Source organism: Phaenicophaeus curvirostris, chromosome 2, assembly GCF_032191515.1.
Source record: "Phaenicophaeus curvirostris isolate KB17595 chromosome 2, BPBGC_Pcur_1.0, whole genome shotgun sequence".
Lineage (NCBI taxonomy): Eukaryota > Metazoa > Chordata > Aves > Cuculiformes > Cuculidae > Phaenicophaeus > Phaenicophaeus curvirostris.
Window position 1 is genome coordinate 56,249,533 of NC_091393.1, and position 23,048 is coordinate 56,272,580.

General features: G+C 39.8%; 2 protein-coding genes across 2 annotated transcripts in view; both read right to left on the reverse strand.

Annotated features, from left to right (window-relative positions):
* The window catches only part of TAB2 (TGF-beta activated kinase 1 (MAP3K7) binding protein 2), a 183,818-nt gene extending 175,947 nt beyond the window's left edge, over positions 1-7,871 (reverse strand). The window contains exon 1 of the mRNA XM_069852152.1: positions 7,858-7,871. The gene's annotated coding sequence lies outside the window, so the exon portion shown is untranslated. The remainder of the gene's footprint in view (positions 1-7,857) is intronic.
* Positions 1-23,048, reverse strand: part of UST (uronyl 2-sulfotransferase) — a 165,985-nt gene that overhangs the window by 38,314 nt on the left and 104,623 nt on the right. The window contains exon 5 of the mRNA XM_069852158.1: positions 21,616-21,769. Coding sequence (XP_069708259.1) covers positions 21,616-21,769 — 154 coding nt within the window. The remainder of the gene's footprint in view (positions 1-21,615; positions 21,770-23,048) is intronic.

Here is a 23,048-nt window from a genome sequence, read left to right on the forward strand (position 1 = left end):
TGTGGTACTGAGTCTCTCCAAAGGGGGCTGCCAGGTGGTGAGAAGCTTGGGCTGTGCTCCCCAAAGACCACTTATTCTAGTTTAACCATTCCTTTCCTGCTTAAAGGTCAAGAGCTATACTTTTATCTTTGACAAATATTACATTTGAAAGCTGAGCTGAGGTTTGCATTTTAAAACAAGTTTTCAGTCACAGATAATATTCCTTTCAACTTTTCCTCACTCAGCAGGTCTGTTTTTGAAGAGACTTCTAAATGCTTTTGTACAGCTCTTGAAAGGCTGCACAGATATTTTACACCTTTGCAGGTAAATCAAGGTCCTTTCTTCCACATATTTGTCATGAGTTGAAATAAGCTTTTTTTTTAAAAAAAAATCCTTGATCTCTTTAATTCCACAAAAATCTTCATTATCATTTTCTCAACAAACTGTTCTTTGCCTTCAGCTAAATTGTGTACTTCATAAAATACAGCAGCAAAAGCAATTGGAAAATGAAGAGAAGAAAAGAGCCTCTTATTACCTGTATTTCTGTAAGGCTCAGTGCACTGCTAGAGAAGGAGACAGTGTAAAGCCTGCACAGATCAGAAGAACATCCTTTAGAAAGTTTCAGGGACTCCTAGCAGCAGCATGTTGGACAAGCAAAATACCCCAATGAGCCACCCCCTCACTTGGTTCAAGCTGCTGCCCTCCAGATCTATTAATTAAAGGTTAGTTCAAACCGGATACTGTCTTGTAAAGCAAAGCAATGCGCTCTTATTTCCTGCCTTCTCCTCACTATATAGATTTTCCCTTATTACTACCTGGAAACAGACCCTCTTCCCTTCTCCTCTTTTCCAGTTTTTCAGATGCTTCCGACAACCAACCCTTCTGTCAGCAAATCATTAGTCAACCAGTCACAATTTGACACGTGGGACCTACAAGCTACAAAAAAGTCTCTCTTGTGGACCACTGGCTTTCCCACAGGCGAATGGAAGCCCAGGGGACTGAGGAGCAGTGGCAGCAGCTGTCAGTAGCCAGAGGCTATAAAGGCCAAACTGGTGTCTTGCAGAAAGCCCCTGGGGAGTCCCCAGGCAACAATGAGAGCAACTAGGATGATTGGACCCTGCTATGTTTTACTGATTATTCACTGAGCTAATTTTGAAAGTAGTCTTATGAAAAGTTACCAAATACACAGACAGCCTGCAGCAACAACAAAGAGCTGTGGATGGAGGCAACGTTCAAGTGCCCACACTTCAGGATAAAGGCTCCAAAGACATTTTGTTCCTTCTCTGAGGGCAAGCTCCCTGTCTGGCATTACTAGTCTGGGTAGCAAGTCACACCAATGTGTCGGCTTTAAGCCATTTATACAAGAAAAAAAGAAAAATTAAAGAAGCAGGAAACATAAGGCTGTCTGCTTTGAAGAATCTTTCTTTGAAAAAAAACGCACTTTAGAAACATGAAAAAAACCCTAGTTCTCCAATGTTAACAAAGGAAAATAAGCATTTTTGTTCATTCTGTAACATAGCACTCTCATGAGTAGGACTGCTACACTTCTAGACTTTCTGTCTAGAAAGCTGCCTGGAGGAGAGGGACCTGGGGGTGTTGGTTGACAGCGACTGAACATGAGCCAGCAGTGTGCCCAGGTGGCCAAGAAGGCCAATGGCATCTTGGCTTGTATCAGAAACGGTGTGACCAGCAGGTCCAAGGAGGTTACTCTCCCTCTGTACTTGGCACTGGTGAGACCGCTCCTCGAATACTGTGTTCAGTTCTGGGCCCCTCACCACAAGAAGGATGTTGAGGCTCTGGAACAAGTCCAGAGAAGAGCAACAAAGCTGATGAGGGGGCTGGAGAGCAGGTCTTATGAGGAGCGGCTGAGAGAGCTGGGGTTGTTTAGCCTGGAGAAGAGGAGGCTGAGGGGAGACCTCATTGCTCTCTACAACTACCTGAAAGGAGGTTGTAGAGAGGAGGGTGCTGGCCTCTTCTCCCAAGTGACAGGGGACAGGACACGAGGGAATGGCCTCAAGCTCCGCCAGGGGAGGTTTAGGCTGGACATTAGGAAAAAATTCTTTACAGAAAGGGTCATTGTGCACTGGAACAGGCTGCCCAGGGAGGTGGTTGAGTCACCTTCCCTGGAGGTGTTTAAGGCACGGGTGGATGAGGTGCTAAGGGGCATGGTTTAGTGTTTGATAGGAATGGTTGTACTCGATGATCTGGTGGGTCTCTTCCAACCTAGTTATTCTATGATTCTATGACTTCCTACTTCCAGTTCTCCAGCTCAGAGACCCAATGGATGGAGAAGACAGGCCAGACAGCTCTCCTTCCCTACAGTCAGGGGAAAGTGGAGGGAGCTGCCTGCAAGTGCTTAGTTGATTTGAGAATATACCATTTATAAGAATTTCTGGTACTTGTGGTAAAACCTTGGAAGGCCTGGAAATAGTTTTTCTTTTTTTTTTTTTTTTCTCATTTTCATCTCCAGGGAATGCATTTTCAGCAATTAACATATTTAGATTGAAACTGAACTTTCCTCTGTACCCAAAAGAGCATCCATCCAAACTTAAAAGGTATGAGTAGATATGACTGTTGTTCCCAAACCAAAAAATGGCTCTAATCTAGACAACATGTACAGTCACCTCCTCACTGCTCCGTTTCTTTGGGGTGTGCAGAGTGTACCACCACACTGCATCACAAGGCAGCAGTCATGCCACTACTCCCCACTGCTTTCTTCTTCTAAGCCTTCTTCATCTATGGTTACAAGGACAGCTTATGGACTGATACTAAACGTTTCTATTTCACATGCTCCAGGGTAGCAAATCACTGCTGCATCTGACAGAGGGAATGGGAAGGCTACAGAACCCTTACCAACTATTGATGAGTTGAGATCAATCCTAAATATCAGCAGAGAGAGTAAAATGTCTCTCATTCCCCTCCCCAAAGCAAGTGCATTGGTAGGCTATACATTTATACTTGCAAGTTAATGAAACTTCATTTTGTTTCATGGTATGAGATATTTCTTCTTTAATTAAAAAAATCCTGTACTATAAGATTACAATTATTCAAGAGAAAATTCTATTATGAAAGTCTGGAGAAAAAAACAAAAGTACTTTAAAATGTTAGGATACAAAGGCTGGTTCAGTTAAGTCTTCTTTGAATTATGCTCTAATGAGAAAACTTGACTTTTAAAGCTAGCCTTGGGTAGCCTATGGCCTGCTTAGATTAAATTTGTACTGTCTTTACACAACCATAAATTTCCCTGATATATTTTTTTTTTTTTTCTGTAGAGGATAATTCTGTTTTTTCCTTGAATTTACTTTCCACTTTTTTCTGGCAAAATGTGTGTTTTTCATTTTTTCCCCCAGACCACATAAGCAAATAGGTTGCCAAGTTTAATTCCCAGGTTTCGGTTTTGTTTTTTTTTTTATTTTTTGACTGACTCTTTTGGCTGGGCTAACTCACCTGACTTTTCTGCCAATACTGTATTCAGCTCTTCTTCCTGGCGTCTTAGCAAGTGAAGCAGCAGCTAACAAAACAGCATCTTCTGCTAACATTTAGTGCTGGCATAAATAATACATTCATATACAAACTTTTGCTGGCATTAAAGTAGGAGAGGTGATGAGCTATGCCCATAATGCTACTACTTAGATGTGACAAACATTAAACACACCACTTTTCTACCTCATAATGACGTACAACATCAAGAAAATATGCAGATGGATATATTTCTCTATTCTGTATCAGAAATCACATCAGTAAATTGTCATATACCAGTTTTACCAATTAAGAGTGGAATCACTTCGTGGTTGTAAGCAGGCACCTTCTTATAGCTTTTCTTCCATCGTTTTTGTATTTTTCGTCTCAAATTGTTTTAGTACGAGAAATGTATGAAAAAAATAGAAAGAAATTTTGCCAGAAAAGGGCGAGTGCCTGCCAGCTGGAAGAAGTACATAAGCATTAAATAACCATCCTGTTACAGAGGGCACAGATCCAGGGAAGACCAAAAATACAGACCATTATACTGCAATCAAGAATGAATCCCAGTAGCAACTAACAGCAGGGAGACACTAGATCTGTTAATTCTGTTTACTAACACCTCTTCATAAAAGAGCTTTGAAAATTATTCTGCTCAGATGATGACCCTTAGTAAAGTCAATTGGAGATGGCACACGTTCAATTCTGCGAATGTTGAGCAGGAAATACACCCCACATCAAAGATTTGTCAGTCCTCCCTGATGCAGTGCTGCTGGACCTTAGCCAACAGATGCCTGTGAGAAAAGCAGCAAGTCAACAGATACATTCAGCAATTTATGCTCCCAAAACTTAGTTCTGGAGCACAGATTAAGTTATCTTCTGACAGATGACAGACTCCACCTGGAGCCAATTACGAGGCTGGAGTCAGTGTGCTGGAAGTGGACAAAGATGTAGCTGGTGGGTGAAGGTCTTCCTGGCAAGGTGGTCTCACCATACTTAGTGATGTAATGCAGCCCTGGCTGCTGCCTGCCTCAGCAAGAAAGGCTGCTACAGAAGACCCAGGGCATGGAGAAACACTTTAGGCCACCCTTTGCTAAGGGAGAACCAAGTTTATGTAAACAAGGGTTGCCATTTGTCCAATCCTTTCACAAAAATGTTTATATCCTCTCTAATTCGTACCAGTGCTTTACTGCGCCTACTGTCAGAAAACCCTTACTAGTATCTGATACAAAACCACCGTAATGTAATTTAAGGAAACTATTTTTTGTCTTAATCGCAATGAACACAAGGAATAACTGCAGGACATATGACTCATAGCACACTTTTATTCATTGAAGACTTAGATTTCCCTACCATATTTACTTTTTACAGAATCACTAGGTTGGAAAAGACCCATAAGATCACCGAGTCCAACCTTTCCTATCAAACACTAAACTATGCCCCTCAGCACTTCGTCCACTGGTGCCTTAAACACCTCCAGGGAAGGTGACTCAACCACCTCCCTGGGCAGCCTCTGCCAGTGCCCAAACACCCTTTCTGTGAAAAATTTTTCCCTGATGTCAAGACTGAACCTCCCCTGGCGGAGCTTGAGGCCATTCCCTCTTGTCCTGTCCCCTGTCTCTTGGGAGAAGAGGCCAGCATCCTCCTCTCCACAACCTCCTTTCAGGCAGTTGTAGAGAGCAATGAGGTCTCCCCTCAGCCTCCTCTTCTCCAGGCTAAACAACCCCAGCTCTCTCAGCTGCTCCTCATAAGGCCTGTTCTCCAGCCCCTTCACCAGCTTCGTTGCTCTTCTCTGGACAAGCTTCAGAGCATCAACATCCTTCTTGTAGCGAGCGGCCCAGAACTTTTTAAGATCATCTTCTGAAATCTCTTCAGTTTCTTAGAAGTCCTAAACTAGATCACTTTTTAACTTAGGCTTTTTCAGCTCCAAATAAAGCAGAAGAGATCTTGCCAGTGCTTTATGCAAGTTCTCATTTGAGCAAGAAAGTGCCATGGAGGGACTCAAGGAATAATTTCATGTCTCTGGCTCATGGAGCCCAGCATTTTCTGTTAAATTTAATTGCTGGATCCCATAAGCTATTTTTTGCTATACACTTAAAAAAAACCCCAAACCAAATTGGAGAAGAGACAGAGGAATTAATAATATAACACTGCAGATCATCACCTCTCTCATATACCATAGTGTTAATCTCGAAAGACTTGCTGTCCAGCCAAGCACATTGTAATATTAGGACTCAGTATGTCCTGATTGAGAGCAAGTTCTGCTCATAACTGAGTAGTGACAGGCATTACAGATTGCTCAGAATGAAGAATCACATCACGAGAAGTACCATAGGAGATCCAGTATTCTTTCACATACAGAGAAGGGCCCTCTAGAGAGGACACAAGTAAGGAAAAATAGTTTCCAACTGAAGTGACAAACAAAGATGCAATAGAATTAAAAAATGATGAAATGAACAGAAGACTGCCAGAATCAGCTAGTAATAGATCACACTTTAATGATGAGCACAGCCAGCAAGGAGCATAAACAACGTCAGCAGAGAAAGCTGTGCAACTTCTAACAGGTCTTTGATTCAGTCACTAAAGAGCTGACAAACACAGTCCTGTGTTTCTAAATTCTCAGGGGAAAAAAAAATAAAGGAGAGGCTGATATGGTATAAGAAGCTAAGGATGGGAATAACATGGCTAGTTTTCTTAGTGAAATGAGACACTGAGTAGTTAACAGTATCCGTGCTGTCTCCAGTGCATAGCAAAGAAGGGTTAACAGTGAAGTAGCAAACTTTTCAGCAAATATTAATGAGAGGAGATGAGAAATCTGACCTCAAGATGTTACAGGTGGAGCCTATAATGCTTATTAGGCAATAAGATGCTGGAGGAAACTCAGCGCTGGTAAATGCATAGGTCCTTGCAACAGGATTCTCTGGATGGCAAAGACTTAACTGGCTTAAAAAAAACAAGCAACAACAAAAGAATAATAACAAAAAAGAACATGAAAAGGACATATATTAATCAAAGAAAGGTTGATCAACAGCTCTTAAACACAGATATAGAAGCAACATCTGGCTAAGGAAAGTGGTAAGCTGAAGAACATCAGAAGCTGTGAGGACACCGGAGGCGAAGCAACCCTTTAGCCTCACCCCAGCTTGCACGGTCTGCCCCAGCTGGCCCGGACAGTTCTCGCGTCTCAAGAAGGACCTAATGGAGGAAGTTCACGCCTTCACATATGACACAATGTCATTTGCACAGATACCACGGGATTTAAATGTTTCGAAATATTGCTCTCCATTGCTACAATACAGGAAAGCCTCTTTTAACAATGAGACATTTCCTTTCCCAGGTCAAATGTTCTCACTCCTTTAAAGCCTGAGTGCGTGCACAGAAATTATGCTCAGCAGATTTTAGCCCAAACCTCAAAAACACATATACTAGCAGAAACGCATTTAAGTTCTATGAATGCCACAGTATCTTCAAGATATTTTTAGACTGGTTTTAGTAGAGGTCCACAAAAAAACAGTTTTAGCAATAGAAGTTTAAGAGAGATCTATTAAAACAAATATCAGAATTCTGAATGTTAAAGATGTCATCAGAGAGGAGCAATCCATGAGCCAAAAGGAAATTAATTTCATTGGCAATGAGCATTAAATATTACTGCTCTCATACATCCCGCCAAGGCAGAAGCAAAACAAACCAGAGAGATTATTCCATTTGCATATATACTTACAGAACTTCACGTGACAGAATTAGGAAGGAAAAGGTTACCTTACTTCAATATAAGGCTTCAAATAAAATAAGAGAGTATATACATGGAAAAGGGAAGCTGTGATATAATAAATGTAAAAACAATTATTGCAGGTTTCAGGAAAGCAGTACTTCTTTCAATTATTAAGCTTCCCTAATCTGCAAATATAACAAAATTTTCACAAAAGAGAACAAACACTTGCTAGCTGACGCATCCTAAGTTTTATTTCAACATACTGCTCAGTTATAGCTATGCCTATCTGCTGTTGTGAACTCCAGTGATATAATTCTCTTTCACGGATGCTAAAGGAGAGGATCTGTGTCTAATGGATGATATGATATGATATGATGATCATTGTACAGTACTGGTTATAAATATCTTTGGGTTTCCCCATTTTTTTACATTAGATGATAAATCTTATAAGCACAGTATTGACTTCTGAGAAACAAATAATTGGCTTCCTCATAGCAGCAAGTTCTTTGATGTCCCTTCAACTTACCATATTTGTAGTGGCGCTTTACCACAAGCTTCTTGAATGCTGAGAAAAGAGCTAGAAGTGAAAGTTATGCGCTAATTCTGCTTTCTTATCAGTCTTCTGCCCAGCATCAACTGATTTTGAATCTCTTCCTTCACCTCTCAGGGCTGAAGTGCAAAAGGACCTGCAGAGCAGACAAGAAAACCACGCTGCTGCTGCATGTGGCTTCCCTGCTGCCACAGCTGGGGATGGTTTCTGCTCTGCTGCACCTATCTAATTTCCCTAGTTACAATCTTCCTCCAGATGAATAGCTCTAATGCCCTTACAGAAAATTACTAATACTTTGCATCATTCATAGCACTGCCATTCCAAATAGCAGCCACAAAATGGAACAAACATATTGATTCTGCTTTTCAGTTTTACAAGATTGTCACTGTATTGACAACTCCAAGTATTTAAAAAGTCCTAAAACTACAAGGCTCAGAGGTTTAATTTATGTTCCTATTTGCCTCTGTTTTTAAATTCTTTTGAAGCTTGAGTCATCTGCTGAAGTTCTTTTCCACAGCTATGAAAACCAAAGTGACACCTCCCTCCCCATATGGAAACACAGAATCTCTCAATCCCCTCATCTCAGGTGCTAAAGCTTCAAAAAGCTCAGCAAATAACAAGACCAATTATGAAATGATGGAGGTTAATAACCCTGCTAGATGAAGGGGAAAAGTATAAAATCTGCTTTTTTTCTTCCTGTTTATTAAAGACGTCATCTCTTTGGATTACTTTCTGAAGAAATTTTGTTTTATTTTTTCTTTTGACCACTGATGAACACTTTAGGTTTGCATTTTTTTCCCTTTGAAGAGAACAGAAAAGTAATTTAAAAATAAAGTCTCATTTAGCAATCCATATTCACCATGGAAAGTTTCCCATTTGCCACCAGTTAGTGGATTTTTCCCCAAGAAAAAGTAAACTATTCTTGACAAGCTCAGTTATGAATAGTGACTGCATTTCCTTGGATCAGAGTTCATAGGAAAAAGTTGTGTTCAAGGTACCCTGACTAGATAGTGTTTCAATAATTCACTGAGCAGTAGGCTCCTCTGCTGAAACAACGGCAGTCTATTTTCCAGAACAACAAATCAGCTAAATATCCTTTGTTGGGGTTTTTTTTTGGTATTTTGGTTTTCATTTTATGTAAAGCAACTATAGTTACAAAGGACAGAAGAGCTTTGAAAATACTAGTCAACATGAAAAAAAAAAAAGAGTGCTTAGAATAAAAATCAAAAAAAGTGAACGCTGCTTTTACTTCAAAGGAGAATTTCCCTACCTTGTTCATGGGCAATGTCTTTTCTCAACTAACACAGAAGGTCTACTGATTATTCTGAAAGATGGAATTACTTTTTATTTCAAGACAGGCTCCCACCAACCTCCATGACAGCTCACAACCATGCAACATCATCAGCCAGCTGGTGAGGGATGCACATCTTTCTGAATAAGGTAATTTGACTTTAAATAGCCATCTTAAGGAAAAACAAAAAGCATGCACTAGAAATAGCTGATGCCTTTTTCTTGTTTTCTCTCATTTCTTTCTTTAAATATGGTAGAGCTATAAGAAAGATAGAAAAATTACTTCCTGGCATCAATAACCTTTCTTACTTGACCAGTATAAGGAAACAATGGCCAAATGCACCAAACCCAACTCAATGTCAACAAATACAGGTTTGTAGTTTGTCACACTCTATTCTCTTATGTTTTCTTTTTGCAATATCATCTCACCAAGTTATGAAAATCTGCTTTTAGTTTTTCTTTTGAATTGAAGTAAAATCCACCACCAAAAGGCCGAAGGAATCAGGGTGTGAATAGCTTTCTGAAGGACTCCATGTGACCATCAGTACCCATCAGATGTCTGGGTTTATTTCCATTGGGTTTCCATTGCATTAAGGCGCCAAAACACCTCAGAGCACAACATTTCAATACATCCTTGTCTCAGGGCACAGAAGCCATTAGTCTTCCAAAGCTACTACACTAAGTAACAAAACTTGCTAACTGCTCCTTTGATTGCAATTGCTTATCAATCTGGAAAAGAAGCCAATCTATCGTCTCATTGTCTGAAGTCCCTCATCCTTTTATATCCCTTCAGGAAGAAAATGAGAAGGGAGGACACTAATAAAAGTCTGGAGCCTCCATACTAAAAAAATTCATTTAACTGAAGCTATTAATATGCTGATAACTTCATAACACAAATTCAAAGTATGCTTCTGTAAAAAAAAAAAGAAAAGAAAAACATCTGTAGCAATACCCTTTATGCTAAGATGGAAAGTCTGATTTGTGGAATACCCAACACCTGAAGAACACTCATGTGGGAAAGCACACAAACCACTTGCCAGGCAGTGCCAAGCAGCCGGAGAGCACATCCGAATCCAGTTGCCAACACAAACCAATGGCATTTGGCTGTTGTTTTGTAGAAACACAAATGGACATTTCTACATCACAGAAGCATACCGAAGCAAAGAGAGCAAGACTAGACATCCAGCACTTGTTTTTTTTGGAAAACTATTCCCCAGTTCACATCTGTTCATTCTGTAATGAGACAAACCCAAAAACTAAACTCACATCTCTGTGCTTCATTTTTACTATTGTACAGAAGTTTCTTTCCTTTATTTGTGCATATTTAATCAAAAAATATAGTCAATTTTATTTTTAAATTAAAATAAAAAAGAGACACTACACAGCATGCAATGTGTTGTGCTCACAACAATGTGAATTCAAGACCCTTACAATTTAAATACTTTTCATTACATTTACTTACTACTAACCCTACATAGTCTTCATTCAACAAAGGAGGATGCTGATACTTGACACTGCAGAGAAACTGATGTCTGTCCTTCTCTACTCACGATAAAGAGAAGGGTGATCATAGTGGTGCATAGGGAGGTGCCTTGCACAGGGAAGCACTCCCTGTCCTGAAGATTTCCAGGTAAAGACTGTGCTCTAAAACATTAAGTATTTTTCTCAGAGGACAAGTGAATCTAAACAGTGGCTGCAGAAAACTTCAAATCTCACATGATAAGATTTTTATTGTTGAATCAGACATTGCTGCTGCGCTTCTTGACATTATACCTTTTAATTCAAGTATCCTTTCTTTGTTTATCCCTTACTCCATTTAATGAGAAAGACCTGAACAATTAGCAACAACCGGTATTTTATATATTGTTATGTCTGTACTGAGGATGTGGATTCAAGAACTCTCCTCCCATTCCCACCAGTGGCCTTCTCCCTTCTCTTCTCCACCCATTCCTTCAGCTCCTTCTTGTTCTTCTTTGTCCTAAGTTCATATGATACTCTAAATTGAAAGATTATGTTGTCAAACTAAATGGTGCTAGCAGCTTTTCTGTGGTGCTCCAGGCTGTCCTTTACTGAAAAGCCAAAACTTAAAGCCACAGTTTGACATCATCCAAACAGACAGTACTGGAGAGGGGTTTCCCCAGAAGAAGACCTATCGGTCACAAACAGTAGTAGTTTTATTTATAGCCTGGACAGATAACAACATATCAGCTTTTGCATCTGAAAGAAACCTTAGCAGCGACCCTTCAGTGACCCAGTTCTGGCTGGGAAGGTGTGTGCAAAGGCAGCTGAGACATTGTGCACTTGCCAGGGAAGGGAGTAAGAGTCAAGAAGGTCTGGAGGCTTGGCAGACTCTGCCCACTAGGCTGGCTGGGAAGCACCTCCCACTTCCCCAGCTAGGATGTGCACCCCAGCTGTGTCCCATGAAACATTCAGGCACCCTGTGTGCACTTCAGCTCCAGGAATGTGAGACTGGTTGCTGACAAAAAAAAGAAACCCTGTGTTCCAGCAGACCCTGGGGCCATGTGAGCTGAGACCAAGACGAGGCACAGTATGTTACTCTGCAGCCTAGAATAAACCCTAGAGACTTCTGAAAAACTATGAAACTAAATCTTGAGTATGCCTGGGCAGTTAATGTCCCTTTTTTAATCTGCAACATTTAATCTCCACTTCCATGTGGTATCAACATGAACTATTTCAATCTTAAAAATACAGAATTCACAAGTGTGACCCAGTCATTTCACAGTCAACATAAGAGTCCACACCACCACCAAGAAGTTATATGACAGGAAAATATTTTAGTGATGACAAACACCTAAAAAGCCCAGGACAGCCTTGGATGCTTTTATAAAAACATGGCTATCCCTCACCACGCCAGCTGTGCATCATGGACAGGCAATTCTCCTAATCCCACCACCATGAATTCCCCCTGCTGTCCATCATCAGAGCTTCAACTTTTTTTTAGCTAATAAGTTTTAGAGATCAGGATTTCAGTTATTTCACTCCACTGGCAGTGCTGGCAGCCCGAAAACTTACACATAAATCACAAAAATGAAAAAAGGAGAATGACAGACAAGGAATAAAAAGGGGTAGTAAATTCAGTTTTACACTCTCTAGTTGTCAGTTCCTGCAGGTTTTGACACCTAGAGAGTGAAGTGAGTATCTGACTGCTTGAAATTACATTATCATGCCACAGCCTGAAAACATTCAATATATTGGCAGTAAGGGAAGGGCTGCCTCTCTCTACCCTTGCTCTATCAATAGGACTAAAAGGTTCTGCAGTTTGCTTTCTCATCAAATTGCCAATAAAACAATTTTCATTTAAGGTGGCTAGAGGATAAAGCAAGCACAAAAAAGAAACTGGTCTACTCCTAGCAAGGGGTGTACTTAGGAGGGTATTTAGTAGGGTTTATCCATAGACTACCATGATTTCATTAGACAAGACTTCAAAACTCTTTTTAATTCAACATGAATACACTACCAAACATTTCACAAAGCCTGACTTCTGACTTCTAAATGGACACACACATATACCTGAGTACATCATATTTTTTAAAAAGCCTATTTGCTGGTCAAAATCCCATCTGTTATTTAGGCCATGTATAAAATATAACTTTAAAACCATCAATTTTACAATTGACACTAACAAAAATGGTAATTGGAGAAATCATTTTGTTCTGCATGATAAAACACTGCAGTTCTAAAAACCATTCTATTCCAGCTTTAGATAAACAAAATATCAATCAATGATTAGTTTTACTTGAAGACTACTCAAGACTACTCTCCAGCTTTACAATATACAGAATGCTGAATGACGCACTAAAGATAACATTATCAGACAAAGATTCCCTTGCTGTCGTTCACCTGCTATGGTTATTTGTCAGGTATTCACCATTAAGTCATCACTTACTGGCAATCATTTACGTGCCTCCTTAGATATGTCTTCCTGTTGCTTTCACGTGAACAAAATATATGAAAATTGAAAATGCAAATACTCCAACTGAGACTTAAAAATAACTATCAAAACACCTGAGACTCATTCATATTGAAACTACTGTACTCCAAAACAAAGAGACTTCTACTTTCTGGAAAGCATGCACTAAAAAAAATGTTTAAACCCACTATCTGATAATATTTGTGGCCCTCCTCTGGACCCATTCCAACAGTTCCATATCCTTCTTATGCTGGGGGACAATATACTGGACACAATACTCCAGGTAGGGTCTCACAAGAGCAGAATAGAGGGGTAGAATCACCTCTCTTGACCTGCTGGCCATGCTTGTTTTGATGCAGCCCAGGACACGGTTGGCCTTCTAGGCTGCAAGCACACACTGCCAGCTCATGTCGAGCTTTTCATCGACCAGCACCCTCAGGTCCTTCTCCACAGGGCTGCTCTCAGTCACATCATCCTCCATCCTGTACTGAAACTGGGGATTGCCCAGACCCAGGTGTAGGACCTTGCACTTGGCCTTGTTGATTGGCCTTGTTGGCCTTGAGATTCACACAGGCCCAGTTCTCCAGCCTGTCCAGGTCCCTCTGGATGACATCCCATCCTTGTGGTGTGGCAACTGCACCACTCAGCTTGGTGTCATCTGCAAACTTGCTGAAGGTGCACTTGATCTCACTGTCTATATCATCAATGGCAATATTAAACAGCACTAGTCCCAGTACAGATCCTGGAGGGACACCACCCATCACGGATCTCCATCTGCACATCAAGCCACTGACCACTACTCTCTGAATACAACCATCCAACCAATTCCTTATCCACCAAACAGTCCATCCATCAAATCCATATATCTCCAATTTAGACTGAAGGATGTTGTAGGGAACCATGTCAAAAGCTTTACAGAAGTCCAGATAGATCACATCCATTGGTTTTCCCATGTCCACTGCTGTGGTTACCCCATCATAGAAAGCCACTATGATCGTCAAGAAAACTCAATTGCTTTAGTCAAGATACAATATATTCAAATGGAGACATCCATAATGGTAACTATCTTACATAAATCACCTGGTAATAGAATTCATTTGCAAGCATATAATTACAAAGTTTGCTTTTCAGTTACCCAGAGCAGTCACTAATTTCAGAAAATCAGTATGGGCTATGAGGAACATCTACCGTATACACAGGACTCTTTTCAGGTACCCTTGAGGTTCTGGCTACATACTTAACAGAGATTTTCTGATGAACTGATCTTGCCCTAGTAATTAATAGCCCTTGAGGCCTATATATTTACTCTTTTTAAACAGAAAAGAATAAAGTAGAACAAAGTAGAGTAGACTAGACTATTTCAGTTGGAAGGTACCTACAATAATCATCTGCTCCAACTGTCTGACCAGTTTCAGGCCAATCACAAGTTAAAGCCTGTTGTTAAGGGCATTGTCCAAATGCCTCTTGAACAGTGACAGGCATGCAGCATTGAGCACTTCTCTAGGAAGCCTGTTCCAGTGTTTGACCACCCTCTTGGTGAAGAAATGCTTTCTAGAATGTTTCCTTTTTGAATGCACATAAACTGTTATCCACAACAATGTTTAGCAAGGACTTCAACAGCTTGATTGAATTTTGCCCAAACCATTGCATCTTTGTGCTCATTCTTGGATCCGGCAACTGCCCACTCCAGCTGGGATCTTCTAGGTCTCACGCTGAAACAGCCCACGAGCAATCATCCCCCCCATCTACTTTCCTGCCTTTTCTGAAGGTAAGGCTGGCTTTTACCCCGGGCTATGTAAGAATGCTCCTTTCTGCTCTTGTTTCAATCTACAAAAGTATATCTCCTGAAAACATGACATGGACATACTGTCTTCTTTTATACAGTTCATATGGCCTCAGAAGGCCAGCATCAATATATTAGATTATTTGTTCTTCATTTGGGATTTTCAACTCTACAAACAATAGTTTCCTACAGAAGAGCTGAAGAAAACTAGCTCCCCAGGCTACCACAACACATAAACCCCCAAAAAGAACACAAAAGAGAATATAAGACCTACCCTGTATTCATTCGCAGAAAGGCACGAGTAAGAAACATGGCAAAAGCACCCTAAAAATGAAGAATTATCATTCTCAACTTAGTACATCTAAATCCTTAAATAAAACCCCATAAATTACAGTATATACAAATGTCTGAAATATCACATACTGCTTATTGGTGGCAATAAAATCCTGGAATAATGTAAATAAGTTTGTGGCTACTAACTGCTTGGGACTCTGCTGCTACCTGGCTCCTGTTTTCTCATGTAGTTTATTAACTTTTGCAACAGCCAGAATTTTTCAGATCAGTACAACATTGCATGAAAAAATACCTCCCATTTTTACGTTCTGATGCAAAATATTGTGGTTGTCCTGTATCCTGCCTTCATAAAAAGGAACTCAATACAGAAATGTATCATTAAAATAAAAGCATGACATTAATAAAATTAATATCTTTTAATCTTTGCTATTCATATAAGTATGTATTATGAGTTTCATGAAAAATTTTAGTGCTACAATCTTAAACAATGGCAAATTGCTCATTTACTATGTCTCATTGACTCAGATTAGTAAATGAAAGCAGATTAGGAAGGCATATTTTCTTGCTGTCATATAATTGCATAACACTGCAACATTTGGAATGCTAACTCCACAGGGAAACATTAAAAAATACTGGTTTGTAAGTTAAACTCACTGAAAAGTAAATGTCAGCCGTGAAAACATTTCCTTTACTATTACATTTTATAAGTTGCTTAATCAGTCTCTCCTCCAGCTGAGGTCTGAACTACCATTAACTTCGTAGCTCAATAAACTATTAATACCAAATGGGAGGATCTAGGGGAAACATGGTGCTTTAGAGCATACACAGCAGATGAAGAGTTACAAAAATGGGCCAGAAATCTTGCTGTGAAGAGTTAATGCAGTAAAAGGGAACAGCTGGAGACTATTAAAAGCACTCATTAGAGGGAAGAAGCAGCAAACTGTTCTAATTGGGTCAGCTGACAGGTGGCTGGGCTTCTGCAGTGCCCTCGCAGCAGCCCAGTCCCAGCATCAGAGATAGATGCTACTGTGTGATCCTCAAACCAGATCTATAGCTGTAAAGTTGGCTGCAGCTCAGGACACATTGTGGGATGTCCAGTGACCAATTCAAACCATCTCAGCACCAATATATAATACAGGGAGCAAAATGACTACACTGAAGGTCCACAAAATGTTTAGTTTCTTAACTCAGAATCCAGTAACTGAAAAACCTTTTTAACTCCCTAATATCTGATATGCACTGCATAAACACAGGCAAATCATTTTAACTTCTGTATGTCTCAGATTTCCAGTCTAAAGAACGTTAATCAACCAAGTTCACCAGACCCTCCCTAAAAGTTCCGATTCAGTCAACAGACGTGTAGCCCCTCGTGAAGTCCTCTGCAGAAAAATCCCACATAAAAACGCACCCCCTACTTCTCCCTCCACCAAACCTGTAGGCAGGCAACTCTCATTGCCTTTTTTTATACATAAACACACTCATGAGAGTGACAGTCAAGAGGTGGCAGCATGGGTTCCACATCATGGTTTCTCCTGGAGGCCGTGTCCCCAGTAGACTGCAAAGCCTCAAGAAACATGTCTGAAGTCATGAAGAAGAAAGCTCAGTGTGCTACTACTGATGACCATTCACAATACAGTTAGCCGTAGTTAAATATTTCTATTATCTAGATAAATACGGGAACTAAGACAACTAGCTGCTGTCAGAAAAGCAATGCAATTGGTAAAAGTATATTTTTCATTGTAGATAGATATTTGGGGATATAAATAATAAAACTCATTAAACATTTAGCAGATACTCTTACGTTAGTGAAAAACAATTTAGGTATAAAAGGAAATTAACAAAATTCAGAAATACAAAAAAATGTTCTATGGAATCTTTTCAGCTTTTTCTATAATTTTGTTTGAACTTGATTGAAATAACCTAAACAAGACCGATTTAAATGTTTGGCAAGAAAAGCCACAGGAGAGGTCCCTATTTTAAGATACCTTTACATGCTTTTAACAAATATTTTAACATTTAATTTAAAAGACAAAAAGACAGATGCTCCTTCACGGAATCACTTGCATGAATAATCTTTAGCATAACTGAGGTTCAAATTTGTTACAATCTTCTTATTTTTAGCTGAGAAAAGCATATTTATTTTCAAAGATGTAGTTGAAAGACTATGCTGAGTCTGACAGAGATGCTGTGCAAACCTAACCACTAATTATAAAGAAAATCTGAAGTGTCCCATAGGAAGGAGACAAGCTCTTACTTTACTGAATGACCTTTTTTATACAAAACCTCTCTTCTGACAAATTTTCAAAGATGTGCAGATCTACTTGAGCAAGTTAGGAGCCATGCTATTCATGAGCGTAACAGAGATCAGAATCATATATAACCAGATTTCCTGCAATTCAGGCAACAATACACAGCCTGCATCTCTTCACATTCTCATTCAGCCTTAGCTGTCTTAGATCAAAGTTTTACAAGTATTAAGAAACCCCCATACATACCTTCTATATTTAATGTCACACTGCAGCTGTATTAAATACTAGGTAATTACTAACAAACCCTCTGGAAAGGACAATTTTAATACAAAGCTTTTAAATATTTACAGTAGTTCCTTTTTTTCTCAGGAGTGCTTCATACCTTCCATACTTTCAAGCCTTAAATGAAATCACCTGGTGCATATTTTTGTCTTGCTTGATACCAGCAGCACTCAGAGCTGCACTGATATGGGGTTACTCGCTTTATTGAAGTGTATTTACTCTAAAAACTCTAGTTCAACCTGAAACGCATTCATTACAATAGATTTAAATCCCTTCCCATGAATTTATCTCATCTTACAGGATTATATGATACAGTGACTCTTGCATGAGTGTGCTCGAGACTTGACCTGAGGTACTCACTACTGTTTCAGATCATTACCTCTCTGCCATATTCCACACTAACATGTTGCCACTATTTATTCTGGGGGAGCTAGGAAGTGATCTCTTTAGGTGACTGGCAGTAACTCACTCCAGCAAAGAAAGTGCCGGGTCAGGGCAAGGAGCTGGCTGACCTAGGTGGAAAGTCTCACATTGCAGCAGCTGCCTCTGCTGTATTTAACTTGTGAATAAAGGGCTTGTTTTCAATCCTGACTTTCAATTAAATTTTTTGTAAACACAGACATTTACTGAAATATTTAAAACAATTTATCTGACTCCTGAATGAATGGTTGTTTTCTCTGGAATAGAGTCAAAGCCTGAAGCTCTATTCAGAGAAAATTTCAAATGATCGGTGAATGGTGGAAAATTCTGTTTCTGATCTTTGCAATGTCAGCAATTCAGATTTTCAAAGTTAAAAAAGCAGTGCCAAGATACAAGACTTCAATTTTTTTTGGGTTCGCTTCTTTTTTTTTTCCAACCCTCTTTTTTTCTTAAGGATCAGAACTGAAGGGAGGGAATTACTCCATTAAGGATATCACGACCTGATGGCCAAGCAGGAGTTCATCAAACACAAGCCTGATCTTAAAATGCTTTTCCGCCCTTAAGCAGCCACTTTGTATAAGTGCTGAGCTTCTGCACTTTCCTAGTGCAGTTTCTGAAAGAAAATACACACTGCCCTCAGCTTTTCAAGGGAGAAGACTAGTGTTGGCAGATAGTGACCACGATACCAGAATGGCCTGGAAAGGTTCCCCGTTGACCACAACACCTTCTAAGAGATGGGAGCCCAAGAACATCATGGTTGAGTAGAGCACAATTAGCCCCTAATATCCCAGTCTCAAAAGATGTACCTCTTTCTACAGGCAAACCTGTCTCTCCTGGTAAAGTGGAGGAATTACAGCTTTTCCAGTCTGTTTTTTAAGTCTGTAACTGCCGTCAATGCAATGCTTTTCAGGCTCTTCAGCAATGAACTAAATGTTGTGGAGCAATCAGCAGTTTTGATTTTTCCTAGCTCTTGATCTGAGGCATGATGGAAGAAGAAAAGTAAAACCTTCTCATATCCTCACCTTGCTTTCATGAATCTGCTCACAGTCAGGCACACCTCATCCCAAATGACCTAGATTTCATGCTCTGATCAATATAGAAACTATTTAATATGCAGAAGTTACTGTTCATTTGAAACAGGGATCACCTAAATCTAAGCTTATCCTTCAAATACTCCCCTGTAAAATACCCAATATTTTATGGTGAGTTTTCAGTAAAAAAAAAAAAAAAGTACTAGGGAAGAATTGCAAAAGGTACGAGGCCAGCAATCAGGCCAGCTGTCAGTCCTGTGCTAAAGAGTTGCACTGGCTCATGTGCAGAGGTAAAATCATCTGCTTAATTTCCTCAAAGCCAGATCAGGCAACTGTTTCAGCAGACTCTGAAGCTACTGTTCCACAAATCCATTACACTTGAGTTCTAAAACATATGCCAGCAGATTTCCTTACACCACTGAGGAAAAGATTAAAATGCAGTCATGCAATATATTATGTGGTTGGACAGCACAAGGCTTAAAATGTTTAACATTCAGAATGATTGGCTTTTGTTAAAATGAATAGGTGGCCTATACGCTACTGTGACATGCACCACTTTGAGTGGTACAAATGACAGCCGAAGTCTGACAAGAAGGGATGGAGGACAGATTCCAAAAAACACTTCCAGGCTTCTAACACTGAATTACCAACAGAGAAGATCAAAATGAAAAAGCAAAAATAGTTTTTATAAAGGATGCTGATGGTGCCTTAGACCAACAGACTGCCTTTTGGACAAAATGACTACAGACTTCAGATGGCCACTTTTTATTTCCTGATCATTATAGCTTTTGTACTGATCTGTTTATGTGTACATATGTGTTTGTGCTCATATAAACAATTAAATTCTTAAAGAACAACTGAGTGCAAATGAAAAGGCAAGGTAATTTCTTTCTATTAGCTTTTAAACCAACGCAAACAACAGGAATTACATCTATTCATTTCAGTTGTGCTTGAAGTAAAATTTCAGTTCTGCTTGAAGTAAAATTTCATGAGCTGTACATATCACATCTTATACTGCACAGGCAGTACTGAATTAATACCAGCTTTTACCGAGTCAGTCAGTCTTGAGAGGTGCCAATCACTGCACGTTTCACTTCAAATGAGCAGCAGAGGTACTCAGAGTAAAGTACAGATGGTACTGCTCATTTTTAACATTTTCAAAAAAAAAAAAAGGACAGCACTAAAAAAATAATAATGTAGTATAAAACCCACTTTGCATTCATTTCTGCAAACTCTGAGTCCCATTCACAGATGAGGAAACAACTCCAGGCACACGGCATGCAAAGCTGTGGGGACTGCCTTTCAGCTCAGCCCACCAGGACATCAAAACCTGCTCAGCTGACATGGGGACCTCTTCAATATCTCTAGACATACATAAGCAAATAAGGAACTCTTTTTAATATTATTGAGACTAGTTTATATCTGTATAGCTGATGTCATTAAACTTTAAGCCCATAGTTACACTGATACCCCTTCATAAATTATTCATCATTTATAAGCTTATCTGTTCACAGGGCTTTGCATGACAAACAGTAGTAAAGTACAAGAGAAATGAACACAGTCATGTTGTAGGAAAAAAACCTCAGCCCCCTTTGGATCCACCTGATGTCAGCTAGGATTGAAACATGTGTGTCAGTTATTCAGAGCTGTGTTCTCCACAACACGTCCACACCACATCTTGTATTCCATTGCCCCTCTAAAACATCATCAAAATTTCCTCTCTCTTTGTTCCCCAGAAGACTCAGACCTCTTTTGTTCTGATGTTAGTCCGGCCTGCAACACCTCATTGCAGACCATCAAGCTGTTGTCTCACTGCTGTTTCAATGAACTTTTCGCAGCTTCAAGTGTATCCAAAGGCTGAGTCCAGTCAAACTCGATCTCCATTATACAGAGGGTAAGAATTAATTCCACCTTTTTGTCTTCTCAGGAGAGTGTTAGTATGCATTCAAAGAGACCAGTATTAAACAAATTGACCAACTCTCTACCTTCAGTGTTTCTCATTCAGCATTTGTAGAAAAGCTACTGCCACAGGACCTTGGTCTATAACAAAGGCTGACAGGCATTATGACAGTTCAGCAGCTGTGCAAAATTAAAACTTACTGTGAACAGCATATCCAGCATTATTGACACCTTCTTAATCCAATAAAGGGAACAAAACCAAATCAAAAACTGAGATCAGAGCCCTGGTATAAAGAACAGTATGCACCACTTGCCAGCAAGAACATTAGAACCTTGGGCTCACCCAATTGCTCTGTTCCCCAGTTTTCTTCTGAGGTTGGACAGTTACAGACATAGCTTCAATCTAAAAATCTGTCTGAATATCCACCATGATAAATATCATCAATTATTATGGCTAACCACTATACAGTGAGAATCTAACTCAGTGAAAGGACTGTGATTCAATGGTAGCAATCTGGGACTTGCTGTCCACTTACATATAATCAAATTGGACCACTGAATGAATCAGTAACAGTTCACATACTAAAGTCAACCAAATTAAGGACCAAGCAAGACAAAGACAGAGGAAAAAATACAAGATGGAGGATGCCTCAGTCTCCCACTGTTCAGGCATTCAGTTTGAACGTCGTCTTTATGTAATGATGCAGGGAAATCAGAGTGTTTTGCTTAAACATACCAGATATCTTTCCTCCTGCCTCATGCTGGGGGTACGGATCATGTGATTCTGCTCTCCTCTCCAGTCTCCAAAACGTCGAAAAAAATAATTGGATAAAAATCGATTGACAGGATCTCTAATAATATTGATGTACACTGGCTGGTCTCCTCCAAATCTGCGGGAAGATAAATGGGTGAATCTCATCAGAAGGTATCCATCTTTCAACTGGATGTTTTCAAATTACTCTCTATATAGGTTTAGAGCTTTTAAAATGCTAGGAGTTAAACTTAGAAGCTTACAATTCATTACCAAGACTTTGTAAAAGCATGCGAGATGTCTTTAGGATGAATGGTAAGTATGATATCACAGTAAGTTACATGTGTCTCACAAACATTTTAGTTTAAGACTATTTTTTTCTACTGTGTCAACAGTTTTTTTCTCCATGCTGTTTTGAAGTATCTTCTGCAGCTGAATCCTAGGATGACTATTTTGTCTTCTCAACATGTGTTTCCCATCTAGGAAGTCATGTCAGAGCAAGCACTGCCTAACACCGACTGCCGGAAGGCAGGCTTGGATCACCTTCACCAGTACAGTAAGGTATAGTAACGTGCAAAGGATTTTGCAACATTCAAGCTTATTTCAAAAGGCTTCCTTTGGATGAACTGACAGGTATGCATGGTATTTCCATCTTTATGTTTGCTGGAACTTGTGCAGATCTTCCTCCCCTCATCCCTAGCCTGCATCATTGGCTGGATTTCAGGTTACTTTGTGGTTAAGCCATGCCTTATCCTCGTACTACACTTCATGAAGATTATTTTTTTAAAAGTCAATATGAAAATTCCGGCTTCAAAAAAGAAATTAGGTATCAATTTCAAGTCCAAAGACAAAGAAAGGGTAAAACAAGCTGCCGCCAGGCTCTGCACGAAAGTAAAATGCAGTATAGATACCTTCAATTTAGAGACGATAAGACAAACCAGAATAATTTCATCAGCTCTAGTTTACCCTGTTGGACACATCATCCTGCCAATCAACAACAAACTAATAGGTGGGATACAAAAAGAGGAAAGGAAGAAATGGGAGCTTGAGAAGGTCTGTGATTATACTGTATTTCCACAGTGTTAAAATATTGACTGCATATTTTACATCAATACACAACATCAGGAGAATAGGCCTAACTAGAAGAAAAAAAGGAAAGTTGATAACACGCTTCTGTGGTCAAAGCCAAAGAATCATAGAATGGTTTGGTTGGAAGGGACCTTAAAGATCACTCAGTACCAACTCCCCTGCCATGTACAGGGACACCTCCCATGACACTAGGCTGCTCAAGGCCCCATCCAACCTGACCTTGAACACCTCCAGGGATGGGGCAGCCACAGCTTCCCTGGACAACTTGTTCCAGTGTCTCACCACCCTTAGAGTGAAGAATTTCTTCCTAGTGTCTAGTCTAAATCTTA